The 18769-nt window shown below is 39.7% G+C and overlaps 1 protein-coding gene across 1 annotated transcript in view; it reads right to left on the bottom strand.

Annotated features, from left to right (window-relative positions):
* Window positions 1-15624, bottom strand: part of LOC134137632 (vasoactive intestinal polypeptide receptor 1-like) — a 29566-nt gene extending 13942 nt beyond the window's left edge. The window contains 6 exon segments of the mRNA XM_062570851.1: window positions 2030-2139; window positions 2924-3031; window positions 6707-6787; window positions 15226-15283; window positions 15285-15308; window positions 15508-15624. Of these exon segments, the coding sequence (XP_062426835.1) occupies window positions 2030-2139; window positions 2924-3031; window positions 6707-6787; window positions 15226-15283; window positions 15285-15308; window positions 15508-15624 (498 nt within the window).
* Between the last annotated feature and the right edge of the window lie 3145 nt (window positions 15625-18769).

The following is an 18769-nucleotide window of genomic DNA, read 5'->3' as shown; positions in this document are numbered from 1 at the left end:
TAAAGAAGTGCAGAAGTGCACATTTTGCAGGTGGGGAATTGAGTTTGTTCTGCTTACTACAGCTGTGCTCAAGGTTTTAGGTTCATGAAGCCAAATGGATTACGTTAGTTGTGTATATATTTCCTAAAGACTTAGACACTTGAGCTCAGAATCACAGAATGGTTGAGGTTGGAAGCGATCTCTGGAGATCATCTTTTCCAAATCCCTGCTCAAGTAGGGTCTCCTAGAGCACGTTGCATGGGGTCGCATCCAGACAGGTTTTCAATCTCTCCGGAGAAGGAGACACCACAACCTCTCTGGGCAACCTATTCCAGTGCTCTGTCACTCTTGCAGGAAAGAAGTTCTTCCGTATATTCAGGTGTAACTTCCTGTGTTTCTGGGGTTTTTTGTGCCCATTGCCTCTTGTCCTATCATCTGGCACCACCGAAAATAGTCTGGCCCCATCCTCTTGACAGCCCTCCCTTAAGGTATAAATACCTTAAGGTATTTATAGACACTGATAAGGTCCCCCCTCAGTCTTCTCTTCCCCAGGCTGAAGAGGCCCAGCTCTCGCAGCCGTTCCTCATAGAGCAGATGCTCCAGCCTTCTGACCATCTTCGTAGCCCTACGCTGGACTCTGTCCAGTAGCTCCATGTCTCTTTTGTACTGGGGAGCCCAGACCTGGACATAGCATTCCATATGTGTTTGCACTTTTGCATTTGAGCTTTCATGCCTGGAGAGATAAATGGTTTAGTCCAGACAACAGCCAGAGTGTTAGTGATATGTAGATAATATAGGCAATCAACTGAGGGCTTCAGCAAAAGTTTGAGGTCAAGATTAACATGATTGTAAAGATTGTAAAGCCAGAATCCATCTTCTAATGACACTTGGTGTTGACTGGCCCAGGAGCATTAGAAGTTGAAGGGAAGGATGCCTGTCAAATTACAACCCTCCAAAACTTTACATGTCTTACTTCAGTCTGCAGCAAATCATTTTCTTCCACTGTTAATTCATAACTCTGAACACAGGCAATTATATATTAGACTTTTTCTTTCATAGATTGGGGAAAATTAGTTGCTTCTACCAAATACCACAAGAAGGGGAAAAGGCACTGATGATCCCCCAATGTGTGTATTCACGTGAGATATAAGAGTTCTGCTGGACGCAGAGTGGAGATGAGAGCATGGAGACACTCTTATCCCCTTGTGCTGAAACTGCCCAATTTAGCAAAGGTCTGAACTCAAGACAGAGGGAGAAAGTACAGCTCTGTAAACCAGTGCCCATCAGCTGTGCAGCAGAGGTTACCACTGAGAAACTAACTCCACCAGTGACTACTAACTACTCCACTAGTGAGGCATTGCCTTCCTGGAGCCATACATGATGATGAGGAAGGCAAAAATTTAAATCGTATGAAGATGTGAGTGAAAAAGAAGTGCTGCTGGAGCCTAACGGAGCACCTAATAATGGTCTTTAGACAGGAGAAAATGGGAATTCATTCCTATTCCTCTGAGTATCTAATTTAAAGAGCAGAAATACTCAGTAGCATCCAAGAGTTCCTCCCTAAATAAGTGCCTTGACCACTGTGCTGTAAAAGTGTGAACTCTTTCTTTCTTTTTTTAGTTTTCTCTCTGACTCAAAGAAAATCTGAAAAAATAATAAAGAGGAGGGATTCAAAGGCCTGCTCCCTGAAAAATTCACCATGGACTGTGTGGTAGAGCTTCCTTAGGAGGTGCATGATATGGATTCAATCCCCTCTGTCAGTGAACCAAGGTCTTCATTAGCTGGGACAAGCAACCTAAGCATTACTGAGTGACACCAAGAGGAGAGAATGGCTAGAGAGGAAAGCGGCCCTGTTACCTGCTTCTTCCATGCTTTATGCTGAGCATTGTTTGTTAAGCAGCTCTAAATGCACCTAAAATTTTGAAGTTTAGTATTGAAGGATGATAACTGGATTCTAACAGGACTTAGACGTGAGCAAGCTTTCAGCTGCTCAGCACATTCAAGAGAGGATGCTCTGGACATGCCCACAAACAAGAAATCAAAAGCTCACCTGATCTTCGGGCCCTTTACTGGAACCTTCATCAAAACCACATGCAACAGTGTAAGGTGGGAATGGTTCTGACCAATATGCCTCCTCTGTACAGTTTCTTTGAAGGGTGCCTTTAAAGGTGAAAAATATTAAAGAATGAGTTGCGGATTTTTTTTTTTGTTTAATTTTTGACAAGAAATAGCACATTTCTATTCCTACTTCAGTTCTTAAGTTAGATACTTACAGGTCTGGTCATGCTCAGCAAGATTAGCTGTAGAGAATTAATACCAAACATTTGAGAAGTTGAGACAGATGGTCCCATTCATTTCAAGGTGCAATGGAACATCTACATTTCATATAGGATATTCATTCAGTTAGTTCAGTCTTTATACAGAGGAAACTAAATTAGGCAATTTATCTTGCAGTTACAACACAGTTTGCGCCCGTGGACAAAGCCCTGAGCCACCTGACCTAGCTTTGAAGTTAGATCTAATCTTTGAACTTAGCCTCTCTCTGACTGGACAGTAAGGCTAGATGACCTCCAAGGATCCCTTTCAATATTAATTATTCTATGACTTTATAAGTCAGTGATTCTGTGATTTACAAATAGACAGTTTATAATCAGAATCTAGTGTGTTTACATGTTTTTTCAGTCCACCAAAGAGACTAAATAATTTTATGTAGCATAACACACAACAAAAGAGTGCCAACTTTGCATTGACTACAAATCAAGAAGCTTATCTGGGTAATTATTATATGTTGGCTGACATAAGATACCATGACAAGTCATAAAAATACATATGCTGGTGAATTTTTAACTAATATGATTTATTTCAAAATCTATCTACAGAAAATCTATCTACAAAATCTATCTAAAATCTATCTATGTATGAAAAGAAGAATAAAAAGTCTTGCCATGCATATTGGTGATTTCTTCAAAAAATCCTGGACAAGGAACTTTAACCACTTCCCCAAACGTTGCTCTGGGCCAGCAACTTAGGCCATCCCAGTCTCTGGGGCATCCTGGGGGTGGGGGAAATATAAATAAAGAAACAGACACAGAACATCACACAGATGATCTTCCGTAGCGATTTTTTTTTTGTCTTTCCCATTAATTCACATGCATGAATAGGAGTCACAACAGCAGCTGCAGCTTTGCACATGAAGGATTGCTTTGAATGCATCATCTCTCATGTGCACACATAGCATTCCCTCACTTTCTCTTGTGAGACAATGTACATGTAACTGCAATTCTTTCCATTGTCAAAAAAGAACATAAATGACCCCCCCAAAAATATGGAATAATTATTATACTTGAGATTTCTCATTACTGGATTCAGAGTCTGGATGAAAAGCAGACTTACTTAAAAATTCAGCTTTGACCTCTTAATTCCATACTGATGACCTATCAATTCCACCTGGCTTAAAGGAAATAAAGAGGCTGAAATCCCAGTCTCACGCAATCAATAGGATTTTTTGCAGTGGACTTCAACAGGGATTAGACTCATGCCGATGTGAAAGAACATCTCTCAGCATCCTCTGAAATAACCGTCAGCAGGAGTACGTCTGACTGGTTGGCATTCAGGAGGTTCCCTAAACCAGAGGTTACTGGTTGATGAGACAGGGCACGCTACTAGCTATGAGTCTGGTAACAAGTGTTTTCAGAAGAGAGAGTTAATCACGGCTTTGTCACTGATGCATCACACAGAGACTCGAGCTGCAGTCACGCAGTGTCTGCTGATAAGTAGGTGTGGGTGCCACAGAGAAAAATTATCAGCGTGTAAAAATGCCTGAATCAACAATAATAATAAAAAAAAAAGCACGGTGCTTTAACTGAAACTAATCTCTAGATAGTCGTAAGGTGGGTATAAAACAATGCACGGGTTTCGTTTGGGAGGTGTTATGTTGTTTCACTGATTCTTTTTTGTTTGTGACTGATGACAAGGCAAATCTAAAATTGTCAAGAGTTGAAATGTAGAAGTAATATTACTTTTCTGTAGCTAAGCAAAGTTACTCTCTGGCTTCCAAAAGGGTAATACTGAGAATCTCCCATAGGATTATGTTCACATTACTCTTGGGAGGATGAAATTCCTGGTATCCCCAATTTGCCAGATGGGAAAAGAGGAGCCTAGATTCATTATCCTTAATTTTAATTGTCTAAAATATGTTACTTAATCTAAGCCATGTTCCTTCTTTAATCAGCAGAAAGAAACAGGGACTTCTAGCAGATGATTCATCCCATATCCTGGCAGCTCCTTTCTGAGGGTGGGAATGAATCACTCGCTGCAGGTACCTAGGTGATTACAGCCTGAACTAGGCTGCTAAGTTTTGGATGACCGAAGTTAGGTAATATAAGTGCCACCTAGCCATGCAGTGGCCCACTCTCATAAGAAACTTAAATACCTAAAGGGACCCTCTCAGAGGGACTAAAACACCTCTGAAGAGCTGAGCGTAAAAAAACTAACCTATTTGAGAATGTGGGGTTAAAAAAACAGAATCAAGTGACATTATGTGGGAGTTGTACCTAGATGTTTTAAGTCCCAGATCTGGCTTCATTTCCAGTGACTGCTAAAGTTAATACCAGAGAAACCACTGAGTGCAGAGGCAGCAAGATCATCTTACCCACTGAGATATCCAACAGACTAATGATTGGGACACGCCACCTGAGACTCATAAAAACAACTGAAGTAGGATCTGTATCAAGTAGCACTGATGTTGCAGATATTTAAGTCTACTTCAGTCACCTAGGGCTCTTGTTTATTTTTTTTATTTTTTTTAGACAATGGAGAAAAATAAGCATTTTTAGAGCCTGATTCAATTGACCTATTTTACACATCTACTTCAAGATGAGAGAAATTGCACCCTGGACTCTACTGATGGCACTCATTACACAACGCTCTACACAAAGAAAGTAATGAGGAACTAGTTTGGATTAAAAAATTTGGCAGCATAAATGAATTCCGCCTCCAATTATCTGGAGTTGCTGGGAAGTGACTCTTTATAAATTTATCATGGCGTCTCATGTACAATTCCTGAAAACTGAACCATAAGATAGGAAATTTTTAAAAGTCTTCGTCTATTTTAAAAATATTCTAAACAAACTGGTGGGTATGAATTGTTTTTCCAGATTAATGGTTGTTTTTTAAATGTACTGAGAAAGGCTGCAAATACAGCAGCTTTCCATTAAAGGCTTTCCATCTCAATAGATACAAGGTAGAAAGAAGAACTTTAAGAAGATCAGAGTAGGAAACGTTCAAGACTTAAACAGTTAACAGAAATACTACTTTCAATAGTTTTTGTTACAAAAAAAGTTTCCAAAATCATGTAATTATCTTTCTGGTGAAAGAGAAAACATCTGGAATGTCATACTTTACTTTTCAAACAGAAAATGCACCTGATAAATCATTATGGGAAATGCCTGAATTTTGCCAGAACTTTTTGGAGGACTTCGAGGGTGTTCTGGGTGCAGAATCTGTTCAAGAGGCATTCTGGACTTGACAGGAGGAAGGAAAAAAACACTAAAATAGAATAGACGGCCATAAGATGGAGACCAGGCATTAGAGTGCTTGGTTAGCTGACAGAGAAATAAATAGGAAGACAAAGGACATATTCTGGGGTTGGTCTCTACATTTCTGTAGGTTGCTAAAGGTGGACTTTCAGATGGTCTAAGGTGGTTGCAGTGTTTCTGTTCACACCAAATGTATGAGGCATCTTTATCTCACAGCTCCTCAGTAACAAATGAGCATCTGATAATTCATACCAACTGAAAATCTCAGATGGATTCATATTTTTCGAACAAAAGCTAGCTAGAAAAGTATTACTGAATTTTGGGAAGGTTTTGGACATTTGGAAATTTCACTCTGAATCATTTCAAAACATGCTTCCCAGATGCATAAATCCTAGCAAAGAGAACTCACCTCCACACATCATTTCTTAAATATTTTATAGACTCTCTAAAACATTAATTCAAATTTTCAAATTTTATGCATGAGCATATAGTATATTTCAAAAAGCCACCACAACAAGCCATTAGGAAATAAAATAAATAAATTAAAAAAAAAAAGAACTCCATAAATGTTGAAATGTAACATATTGAAGTAGCAAAGTGGCTTTTTGGGGGGTGAGGGGGAGAATATTTTCAAAAAAATATTGAATTTATTTTCAAAGCAATATAATTTCAGTATACTTAATTTCTTACGTGGAAGCTTCTTTGTAGCTCTGATCGTAAGTAAAGAACATATTGAATGCTTCATCAATTTAAGACATTATAAATAGGATTTTTCTACTTTAATTCAAGTTTCTAAAGTTGTCAAAGTCTGAATGAGTTGCCTTAGTTTCATTCTGTAGTCAGTAAAGAGAAGTACGTGCCCAGAGAATGATTCATCTCATCCTAAAGTAAGCACCTAAGGCAAATGCTAGGAAGCATGTTCTAGAGTCACCCAGCTTCCTCCATTTACTATAAAGGGCAATCCTAGAAGACTAGTCCAAAAGTAGACACTGAGCTTTTTAAAAAGTCTGAAATTAGATAATATGAGGAATCAGCCTGTAAAAGCAAAACAGCTATTCAGAGACCATATAAAATAAGAATGTGGAATCAAAGCTTTGCTCAAGAGAACAAATAGTACCTTCACGCTGTGCCCCTAAAGCAATATGAGATATATTCAAATCAGAGCTATGGTTTCAGGACTGTTATTTTACCTTTAAAATCAGGTGAAATAGAGTCATTTTTTTCTAAGCAGAGAGCCTCCTCTTTCATCACCTGTTGGAATATCTTGCATTCTGGATGGATTCCCGCAACCTCGGTTAAAAAAAAAAAAAAAAAAAAAAAAAAAAAAGGACAAAACAAACCAAGAAGTTTGACTATCACAATGAATAGATCCAAGTTTCCTTCCAATTTGTACCTCATGGCTGATACTTTAGGGTCCGAGAATGTGAAAGCTCCTGCTGAAGATTTTTCTGCAAAAACAGTATGTAAAGGAGGAAGACAGACAAAGAGAAAAAGTGAATGTTATACTGCATATGTGCCAATTTGCATACACATGTGGGTATGGATTTTTGGCATATCATAATAGTTGAGCTCATATAGCACCTTCTCTCTAAATCGAACATTTATACTGTCTCTCATTCCCACCTACCTTTTTCACAAAACTTAAATGAATTTCATAATCTTTGGATCTTCACCTCTTTGTCGACAGGCAAAAATTAGACAACGAGTTTAGCTAATGGAACAGTAACACTGATTCCCCCAAACAAACACACATACTTTGTTTCTTCTCTTAAAAAGACAAATAAATAAATAATTTTCTTTAATCATAAGGAGGATTTCTTTAGTTAATCGGTTTGAGTGTTCAGAACTGTCTATTGGTAAAATATTCCTAATTACTCTCGGGAACACCCAAGAATCACTTTTTTTCTATTAAAGGAATTAGTTGACAATAAAGATGTAATTATTCTCCTGGAGGGGTCACCTACTCTGCCTTGATGCTGAGACTAACAGAATGATCTCTGAATCTTCTCTGAAACTTGTAGGCGTCTACACGTGACCTAGTTATCTGAGCTTTTACAGTCGACGGAGATCTAAGCCATGTGGAATCTCCTTCCCTTCCCCAAGACTTCCCCTTGAGGAAGTCTCAGTCCCTCCAGGATGTCCTAAATAATTCTACACACCCATGTCTAGGCAAATGAGTTGTACCCATAATCAACAGAGTCTATAGTCTAGAAAGCAACTAAACAGTGTTTGGACAACTGAATCCTGCCCTAAACCTCCACCGGTTATAGAAGCGTTTTCTACGCATACAGTGTCTTACACGGAATAAAGCAGCAGATCTACTCCTTTGCAAGCTGTGCTATTCAAAACCAAACGGGAGGCTCTGGGGATCGTGATTGTAATTGAAATGATGGACTGAAGTCTTTCTGAAACATTTCTGAGGAAGACTGAAGGCCATTCTAAGCCTCTAATGACTTCGAAAATACAGTGCAGATGAAAGCATCAAGGCTAATATTGCCTTTTCAGTCACAGGAAGTTGATTTATTGGCCTTCAGAATGTTTTTTAGAGAGAAGTGCAAGCCGGACTTCTTTTAGCCTCAACACAAACTTTGCTGGCAGTCGTGTAGACTATTGCAATTTTGTAATAGTATCTGCCTCGGGGAAAAAAAGAATACAACTTTATCTTTAAGAAACCTTAAAAAAATTTCTAGAACCCTACATCTGGGCTCTAAAGTAGCATAGACAAACTGCTTTTAAATATGAAGTCCTAGAGATTGTTCATACATCCTAATATTAGAACAGAAAAAAGACTAAAGACACTGTATGAAAATAAAATTAAAATACAATGTTTTTCATGCATTATACTCCTCCAGTGGGTAATTTTAAATACATTTTATAAATTAGCATGAGTAACTCTTAGAATAGTACCTCTTGCTGTTTAACTATAGTAACATAATTTTGAAATGCAGCTTTTCAGATTTTAATAGGATCCCCATGTATCACTTTATCTTTTCAAATATATTTCAATTTTCATTTTGCCTGAACAACAAACAATTTGAGTAGCAGTGACAAAGTGATTGCTACATAAATTCCCTTACCATTTAAATTCATATACATGGATTCAGCTGGACAGGAAATAAGTCATCTCTTCACTTTCTATAATTTCTGGACTCCACTGAAACTAGTGCAATCCCTGTACAGTACCTGGGGAAGCGTGCATTAGCCATATCCTTCCCGCAGGGACTTGTGCATTTTATGTGGGACATAGGAATGGCCATGGCAGGTCAGACCCCTAGTCAATGTAGCCCAGTCTTCTGCCTCTGAGAGCAGTCATGGATTGTGAGCAATAGCTAGTTTAGGACTTCTGAAAGAAATTTGCTGCTTATACTCACCAATGGTGAGATTGTAGTCAATCTTGCTACCCCTGATAGCTCAGCCATTAATCAGAATGCACACATCTTGCTTGCTTTTGGGGTGCTGGATTTGGGGCGGGTGGCTAAAGCAATCAGAGCCACGAGTTTTTATCACGGGTTAAATATTATGCACACTTCAGTGCCCATATCAATAACAAATGCAGTTGCAGATGTAACCTACAGCCTATCCTATAACAAACAAAAAATGAGACTGGTGTTAACTAAGAATCTTATAGCATTACTGGAAGTAATCCCACTGTTATTGGGGGAGGGGGTTGGAATGACACACAAATACAAGAAATTGAAAACAACAATGATGCTACAATTTGATGATTTTCCTCAGGCTTTAAGAAAAAGAGAGGCATTAAACCATTCTACAGTAAAAGAAAAGCCTTCTGGGCAGAACATTATTTGTGATTTGTTGGCTATGACTTACTTATGTTTTTATTAATCTCACAGTGCCTTGAGATAATAGTGCAGATTTTTTCTCTAACCTGCCTGGAATAGGTTTTCTAGAAATCAGTCTGGGTAATTTTTGCTTCTCCACGTGGTGGACCTAGTATTGCATATTGGGAGACATCAGCTCTTAACCATTGAGCCTTTGTAAGAAAAGAGTTACTCCTGTTGACAGTAGAAATGGATAATTTAGGAACCAAAGACAAGCGGAGATTTGAGGGGCTGGGGAGTTCAGTCTAACACAGAGGCTGCTTTAAAATGATACTCTTTGGCTCAGCATTTGCTAGTAGCTAGACAGCTTTCAAACAGTGGCATGGACCTTGCTGAAAATCACATTATATGGTGCCTCCAACCCAAGGTTTACGCAGAAAATTTAGAGGCTTCACACAGCATTGTAGACAGTACTCCAGGAACTCAGCTTTGCGTTGCTGAGCATCACAAAGTTTCAGTCTTTTTGGTGGCTTGAACACCAGTGACCAGCCAAAATTCACAAGAGTGTCTTAAATCTAAGGCCTAACCACTGAAACAAATCTTGCCTGAAAACAAGCAATCACAAGCGAATGTGAAAACGTTGCCTACAACAATAGTGGACTTGCTAAAAACCTGAGAGAGAGTTTGCAGAGCCAGATTTTGGACTTGTAAACTTTTCTTTTCTTAGTGTCCATGAGGAAAGAGCATTGATGTAGCGGTACAGTTAGTAACAGCAATAGGTGTAACATTGCTGTTTTCATTCCCTCTATAACATGCTAGTTCCTCTGCCCACATATGAACAATGAAATCGAAGCTCATGGCACTCTGCATTGCTATTTTCTCAGGCATCATGGATTGGGCAATACCAGGGTTAGCAAGCACTGAGAAGAGAGTTTTTTCTAGCAGTATCCTTATGCCACAGTGCAGCTCAGTGAAGAGCACTCTTTTCTGAGAACTTCTCCAAAGATGCTGCCCCTAGGTAGCTGTGATGGCAGAAGAACTGTAATTTGGATGTCATATGAATTTTGGATATCATCATTAGAAAGTCCTTTAGCACACTTGGAGAAAAGTAGGGACATTTTCTATGCTCTCTGAAAACAAGGGCCTCTTAAGTGTTTCAAAGCTGGGCACCTAATATATTAGTCACTTTTGAAAAAGCAATTCAATGGGATCAAAGAGTCAGGAATAAATTGGTGACACGTAGTATTTCTGAAAATTAAACAAAAATGAAAGGAGTGACTGAATTCGCTGACAAGATAGGAAGGTTTCAAGAACTTGAGGGGTATTTCCAGTGATCTGATTTAGTTTCCAATGTGATGCAAGCCAAAATCCTCACCAATAGGTTCTGCATCAAGTGCATAAATCATTTACTAAGAACATTTGTCACTGCTCTTTTTGTCTCTGTCTCCATTGCATTCATCTTTCAGATCTCATCTCAGATTTCCTGTGAAATCATCTCTGTACTCCCTGTTCTCCCTGTATCTGCTTCCTCAGTTCAGCTTTTCTGATATGACTCTGATGCCTGAATATTTTAGTTCTCCTCTGTATACAAAACCATAGCTGTCTGCAATTCACGTCACACGGACTCCCAGCTTGCAGGATTAAATCCCACCTCGTGTTTGGGGATACAGAAAGGCACGCCAAAAACATCCAAAAATCCTTCTCCTCCCTGTCCTTCCTCTGTTGCGGATCAGCCACTCCTGCAGGCTGCCCCATGGTACCGAAAGGCGCAGTCCAGACAACTGCTGAATGTGCTCTGAAATGGATACTTCTTTCCAACTGAAATTTTGATGAAATGGATAGTGTCGCAGGATGAAAAACTGGAAAATGAAAAATTTTGAACACAAGCCTAATTACTGACCAAGTCAAAGAAATCCTTGGCCTTTCATAAACTTTTCAGTCTGTTGAATATTGTCTCATCGAGATCTTCCATAAAGCCTAGCTCTCTTCATCTGCTAAACTGGGTGCTAATTAGAAAGCTTGGAGACTGGGAATGACAGAGCTCTGAAGTCAGGGCCGATGTTTCCAATGACTTTGAAGGCAGTAGAGTCGAACCTTGAGCTCTGTGAAATCCTACCCATTTCAATGCAACTACATTCACAATCACTGCTGCAAAGAGCTTCCAACACTTTGTGCCCTAGGAGTAATATTGAGATATTGATAATGTGATTTAAGTAGTATTATGTATCACCAGAAATTAGAAGAAATTATAAGAGCTAACCAAAGATTTATGATGTAGATTTCTTATGTTCACTGCTCAAATGCACTTGAAAAAAATACAAAGATCCACTTTGTTTTTGCAGCATGTTTACCACTCTTGATTCTGATTGACTGTAAAGCTTGAAGTCACCGCGGCAGAGACATGACATCAGGCACGGACAACGTATTTAGTTATCAGAGAAAGTCCTGCCCTTAACTTGAAGTCTTGTACCCAAAACGTTTAACCCTAAAGATAAAGGCCTATTTCCAATCTTTTTCTTCAGTCAGTTAAATAGATTATTTCAGGAGTCTTTTTGGCTGAAAATGACTACCCAGAGGACATTTTCAGTGTTTGTTTCCTCTCTCTAACTTGATTATCTACAGAACAAGAGAAGCTGAGACACTGATTGCCTTACAGTCTTCATTTAGAAGAATATCTTTTCAAGATTGCTTTTGGAGTAACACTTGAATGCTCTTCTGTGTATTGGATTGCATTTATCTGACTATATTTCATTGCACAACTTTATGCTAAAAAATATCTATTATACATATATGTCTGTGTATATCAATGTATATATTCACTCATAGGTATTCTATATGTGACAACATAGGCATACTAATTTTTTTTCTTGATAAATCATATTTAATTAATTTTATCTTGAGAAAAATTCAAAGGAAATGCATTTGCTTTATTCTAGATTTGGTAGAATATTTGGTTACCACTAACACTTAGATCCTTACTGTCCGTTATCACAAATATTGCTCCGTACTGAAGAGTACTTTCTCCTTTTCTGTGTGTGTAGCTTCTTTACCTAAAGGTGGGGGATTTGTATCGCTTAAATCAAACCAGCTGGAGCTTAGATGCCTGAGTCTGTCCACAAACTTCCTCAGCCAAACTCCTAGTTATTGTTCTTGTGGTGCTTCCACCTCTTCCCACTGGTATTAAGCGACTCTAAATGAGTAGTTTTATATAAGAGTCTTAATTTTAGGTAGATAGTTTTAGCTGATTTATCTAAGCTTCCCTATCAAACTTCCTTTAATAATCAATGTAGGCAGATAGGCAATTCCAGGAAAAGATTCCTCCTGCCTGCCTCAGACACCTCTGTGAAGATGCAGAGGTGCACCCATCATATAGGATCCTGCCTCTCTCCATTAATTCCCTCTGGGCTAACCAACTGCCCAAACTGATCCTTCCACACTTCCATTTCCCTATGAAGGGTATTTTCAGGTGTGCTGGGCCTGGTAGGAAGTGTTCCTCCAAAGCAGATCAGTCAGTTGTAGCTATATCGGGAATTTAGGCATCCAAATTTGTTTTTTCTTTTCTTTTTTTTTTTGGGGGGGGGGGGGAGGGAATTAAACAGCTAGCCATGGATTTGCATCCACGACCACAAGCAATGCTGTGTTAAAGCAACTGTATAGCTCAATGACAGCCCATTAATATTTCCATTCCCACCTCCATTCCTTAGCTTAGACAACAAACACCCCTTCAGCAGAAATGTGAAAAGCTATTAAATGTTTCGAGAAGAAGACACTTTAGCTTAGTGGGAAGGATAGTGAATGCACAGTCTCTTTTGTTACCCATCCTTGGTTTCCCCAAACTTCAAACTCTTTAAGACAAGAAATGTCTTTTTTATGCATCCCATTTCTCAGTTTCTTGTCACTTAGAAGCAAATAGTAATTTTTGATATCAAAGGCTTTATTCTATAAGGCATAAAGTATATTCTGAAACATGCAGCTCCCCATGGAGCCGATAGCAGTTAAAAGTGCCCAGCTTCACAGACAAAGTTTTTGTGATGACTCTTCCAGTCTATTTTCACATCAGAATAAAGAATTATTTTGAGGATCTGTGTTAGAATTCTTCTTCCACTCTGATATGATCCTTTGACACATGAAAGGACTATTTACTCAAAACATCCTGTGGGTCACTGGCCCTCCCTTTCTCTCTGACCTAGAGTGCAATGCTTCTCATCAACCTGGCTGCAGTCACTAACACCACCAGCATTTAGAGCACTGACTCTTACTAGACATGCAGTTGGAGCTCACACGTAAGCAATAGTTTGATGCTAAAACCTATGTGGATCATGCATTTTGAAAAGCAGGAATTTCTCTTCTCTCATCCCATCTGATAAGTATTTCATTATGGACACGATCTGCTGCAACACACTAAAATGTTAAAACAGTGCCCAGCAGCACACAGATGTTGCCTCAGATAGTTCCACTCTGCAGACAGCTGGATTTGGTTATGCCTCTGTAAGCAGGCTAGTCTACATGCCAAAGTCACTCTACCTGTAGCAGCCTAAGACTCCAGCCTGACTAGTTTTCCCTGAAAGAAGGGGATTAGACATGACTATAATGGTATATAACAAGGTTTATATAGCAAGGATTTATATCCTATCACTTTCAAATAAAGTTGTATAAATATGGAAGAAATTCGAAAGTCTCAGAAGTAGAAAGCCAGAGTCCCAGAGGATGAGAGAATTCACATCTCTTACAATTTACCTTTTAGAAGTTAAGGATCAAACCTATTCTGTAATCATTTATGCTCTCATTATCATCAGTGTTGGAAAACAGGCCCTAGAGGAATATTCATCCCATCTATCTTCCTCAGGACAAGAAGAAATGCTTCCCTGGAGGTGACTTTCTCCCCATTTCCTACAGTCAGTGTCTGCATCCTAGCCTACACTAAACATTTAACTGTGAAATCACTAAAGTTAGAATTAATGAGTCACCAGGAATCACACCCATAGGAAGGTTTCCAAACGGTTCTCTAAAGCTGGAGATCGGGGGAGCGAGGAGACACCACAGAATCACAGAATGGTTGAGGCTGAAAGGGACCTCTGGAGATCAGCTAGTCCAACCCCCCTGCTCAAGCAGGGTCACCTAGAGCATGATTGTACTTATATTATATATGATCGTATTACACCTACATCACCTTTTGCTAACTGGCCCAGGCAGCACTAGCCGTGGATCATGCGGCTTGAATTGCCTGTCTGGGCTGATACATCTCCCCTAATCTTTAATGTCAACATCTCACCTGCTTCCTCCAGTGCACTTAGCGGACTTAAGACAGTTCATGCTCCTGCTTGGTAACATTAAAGGCAGCTACCTTCAATAGTAAAAATATCAGTGCCTTCTCAAAGATGCAAAATGTCCCAAATCCATATTCTTTTCTGGATATCCTCCTTCTTCATCAAGGTTGCCTTTCTCGGGATAACAGGGGCAATAAGCCACCCCCCTCTGTCTCTCTAAATCCATACTATGGCTACTCAATCTGGGGATGCTTCTTTGCCCATTGAAAACTACAGCCCTAATGAATGGAAAGATATTTATTAATAACATCTGAGAGCTGGAAAATAAAAATAATAAAAAATAAGAAGAAGACCTGGGTCAAACCTCTAGCTCAGAAATATTTTCTTATTTTATTTTGGATTTTTTTTTCTTTCTTTTTTCTTTTCTTCCCTTATCTTTCTTTCTACCTACCTGCTCCCTGTTCTGGTGGGGCTGAGAAAAGTTGCAGTGCCTCCCCCCCCCCCCCAACCTCCCGGACCCTTGCAGAGCAGTCCTTGTAGGGCAGTGCAAGGACCAGCCAGCTGTGGCCAGCCAGATGTGTGCTTCACCCTCTCCCTCCCCACCCCAGACCCAGGGGTGGCCCCTTCCTCCCCGCAAGCTGGAGGCAGCCGCCGGGCACTCACCAGCGGCAGCAGCAGCCAACGCAAACTTAGCATCCTCCGCAGCAGCCGCCGGGTCCTCCCCGCTCCCGCTGCCTGTTGTGAAGCTACCAAAAGCTGAGGCTCAGCCCGCCCCTCACCTGCCCAAGACCCTCCCCGCAGGAGCGCCTTGCACCTCCCTTCGCAGACGCCTGGGTCCCGGCAATTCCTGCTCTCCTCCTGCATCTTCCTGCCCCTCAGGACCGGGCTTGCAGTGGAGGGAGGGAAACACTTCAGCATCCCCCACCCAAAGGATGGTGAACCCACCTCAGTGAGCCTGGCTGTCCTACCTCCAAAACTGTGGGGAGCTGGAGTGCTGGCCGGTCTTTGTAGCAGATGTTTGGAGACAGATGCTCTCTGTGCAAGAAGAGATGCTGGATTCATCTCTTCCTCTGCTTACTGGCCCGTGCTCGTGGCCCGTGTCAGCAGGTTTGCAAAGGATCTGGGTTTCCACTGGGGTTGGGAATGATATTTCTTAGGCGCTCTCGGAGATGGAGTTTCTGAGCTTTGGCATCTGCTTTCCTTCAGCTGGAAAATTTAATGCAGTGACCATTAGAGCCTCTCTTCTCCAACCAACATAAGGTCTTTTTGGACTTAATGTTACGAAGATGCCTCAAATGTCTCTTTATTCTTTTGACAGTTGTTTTGATGCAACAGGTAAAATCTGAAGCCTTTCCTTGCTATGACTATATTTTGTGGGAAAAAAAGGCACTAGCTCCAGCAGGTCCATGTCTTTCTTGATCTGCAGAGCCCAGCACTGGACACAGCATGGCCAGATGTGGAGGGTTATTCCTCCCCAGGTACAGGACTCTGCTTTTCCCTTTGTCAGCCTTCATGAGGTTCCTCTCTCCCATTTCTCCAGCCTGTCAACGTCCCTCTGAACAGCAGTACTACCAGAAGGTGTATCAGCCACTACTCTCAGTTTTGTATTGTCTTCATATATCAATATAGCCTCAAATGTCTTCAAATATGAACGTTTAGTTCTTCTTCCTTCACCTGCCTTCCATTTCACTGAACTGTCCAAGAAGCCTGAGAATGACCTTTCCATCTCCAAGAATTAAATAAAAATGCATCTAATGCAGATAAAAAAGATTTGGAGCTTTTTACATTGAAGTTGATTTAAGTGCTATTATATATCTCATTTATCATTCATTATTTCCCAGTTATTAAACACAGGAGTTCTTTACTGTCATAGGAAATCTAAGGCTCACCTTAGTTACCCCAGAATAGGCACTTAATATCAGTTGAGATACTATGAGAATTCCCCTACCTTTCTTCAAAAGCATGCAATCTCCTGTAATTCCTGTGCTGTATTTGCCAGTTCCATGCAGATATTTCAGATATGTAGGGACATCTTGAGTGGCACTCTGTATCTATGTTTAGGTAATCATGCCAAGGATATGCATAAATTCCTCTCTTAGTTCTGTAACTGTGTCGACCAGATGACTATCTTTTATAACAGGAATTTAGACACCTACACCACACATGGACAGTTGTATCAAGATGCTGAAATCTGGGTGTTTTATCTCAATATGTGCTCTATCTTAGACTTGCAGATGGATGGAGCTTGGGATCTAAAATTAGGTAGTAGCCCCAGGCTCATGCTAGAGAGACAGTCAGTTCTACAACCTGTGCATAATAGAGGGGATGAAGGCAGAAATTTGTGGCATAACATCTGCAACCTAATTCTCATTTAACTCCTCTTTTCTGTAAGTTTGTCTTCTATTAGTCATTGATTGCATCTGATCACTTACCTGTACAGATCAGCCTCAGACACTTCCCCAAAAAGTAAGTTTATCAAAAAATCAAGATTAAAAGAAATATATATACATATATAAATTAGATTTTGACTGTTTTTTCTCCTCTCAAATGGATGAGTTAAAGCTCCAGCTCTCCAGTTGTTGCCAGTTCTCGCAAGTCAATAAGGTGGTTCTAGTCACACTGAAACAACTTTCAAGTTCCCACTGTGTAAAGCGCACATCACATGGTATCAGGAAGTTCCTAACTCTAAGAGCTTCAAAGAAAAATAGAAAGTCAAGACCTAATAAATATCTCTAAGATAAGAACAGATTCTAATTCCTACAACAATATTCAACCAGCTTAGGTGTACAAGATCAAAGAATAATATAACAAGTTACAGTGGAAGGGACATATGGAAGTCTGGTCCTCCCATAAGAAGACAAATTTCAAAGTCAGGTCATGTTGTTCAGAGCCCTAGTTGCTGTATTTCAAGAGATAGCTCTCAAAAATCAAAATGTAAACATGAAAATGCAATCAAGTGAATATTAATATGACATTTCAGTCCACAAATTTTCAAAAATATTCCAATAATTAAGGCTCCTCAGGTCACTTTGATCTTTTAGGTCATCATAACCAGTCTCTCAGTTTGGAGCAGAACCAAGTGAGAACAAGGTTTTCCCTTCTGTAGTTTCTTGACATGTATGGTCACGCACAGCCCTTAGGAAAAGGCATTGATTCTTTGAGCAAAGGTGGTCTGTCCGTACTACATTTCTTTAAGATTTTCTCTTCTCCACCAGTTTTTCTTATCTGCTCACCAGATGACCTAAAAAATGGGCTAGATTCCAGTCCTTGAGCTTTAAAAGCAGCTATCCGGAAACTCCTTTTGTAAGACTGTTTTATGTGTGCTAAGAAAGAAAACAAAGTTTACTCTTGTTGGCATTTTATAGCATCTTTGTGCAACTAATGTGGTAAACCGCACCTACATACAAGGCTCTGAATTTCTTAATCTACTTATTTCTCTTCATTCACAAAATAGATCTCTTAGTAAGCCAAAAACCTTACTTAGAAATCTAATTTGGTTGTCATATTTATTAACTTTATTCATTCCACTCTGTTATTTCTCTGTAAGTATCCAGAGAAGATCCAGTAATGAAATAATATAGGAGACTATCTATGCTTTTACTAATCTCTTGTCTACTACGAAGGATTTTGCTATATTTTGTCACAGAATAGTTCCTTCTTTGATAAGCTGGCTATAACAAAACAATTTATCCCTAAACAGCTTTAGAATAACTAATCTGACATAAAGATTGCCTCTATTTCCCTACTGCTATGCAGAATGAACCACAGCCCAATATATAACACTGAAGATAAATGTTCTTTTATTAGCATTAATGAGTGATCTAACCATTATGACCATGTGAAACTTAATCAATGAGGCAATGGACCTGGGATTCTTGCTAATCCCTGCCATGGATGCTCTGAATCAAATGATGTGATTTAATGAAAATGACTTGACATTTACTGAGCTGCTTAAAGCCTTTGTAGGAGTTGGAGAACGTTTTCTGGTTTAGAGAGGGAGAGGGAGGTTGATACCATATGTTACCTGCATAAGGCTTTTCCATGACAAAAATCTTTTTGAAATGCAACTGCATTTCCTCTGAGTGTATATACAGCACTTTAGACAGTAGAAATACAGTGCTCCAGCACCAGATTGCGATATGAGCCATCAGCCAGAGAATAAAGGTGAATTTACTGACATTTTTAAACACTCTTTTGATGAATTTGA

Source organism: Rhea pennata, chromosome 2, assembly GCF_028389875.1.
Source record: "Rhea pennata isolate bPtePen1 chromosome 2, bPtePen1.pri, whole genome shotgun sequence".
In the NCBI taxonomy this organism is placed as follows: Eukaryota; Metazoa; Chordata; class Aves; order Rheiformes; family Rheidae; genus Rhea; species Rhea pennata.
The sequence above is the reverse complement of the archived record's forward strand: the minus strand, read 5'-3'. Positions and strand labels throughout refer to the sequence as shown.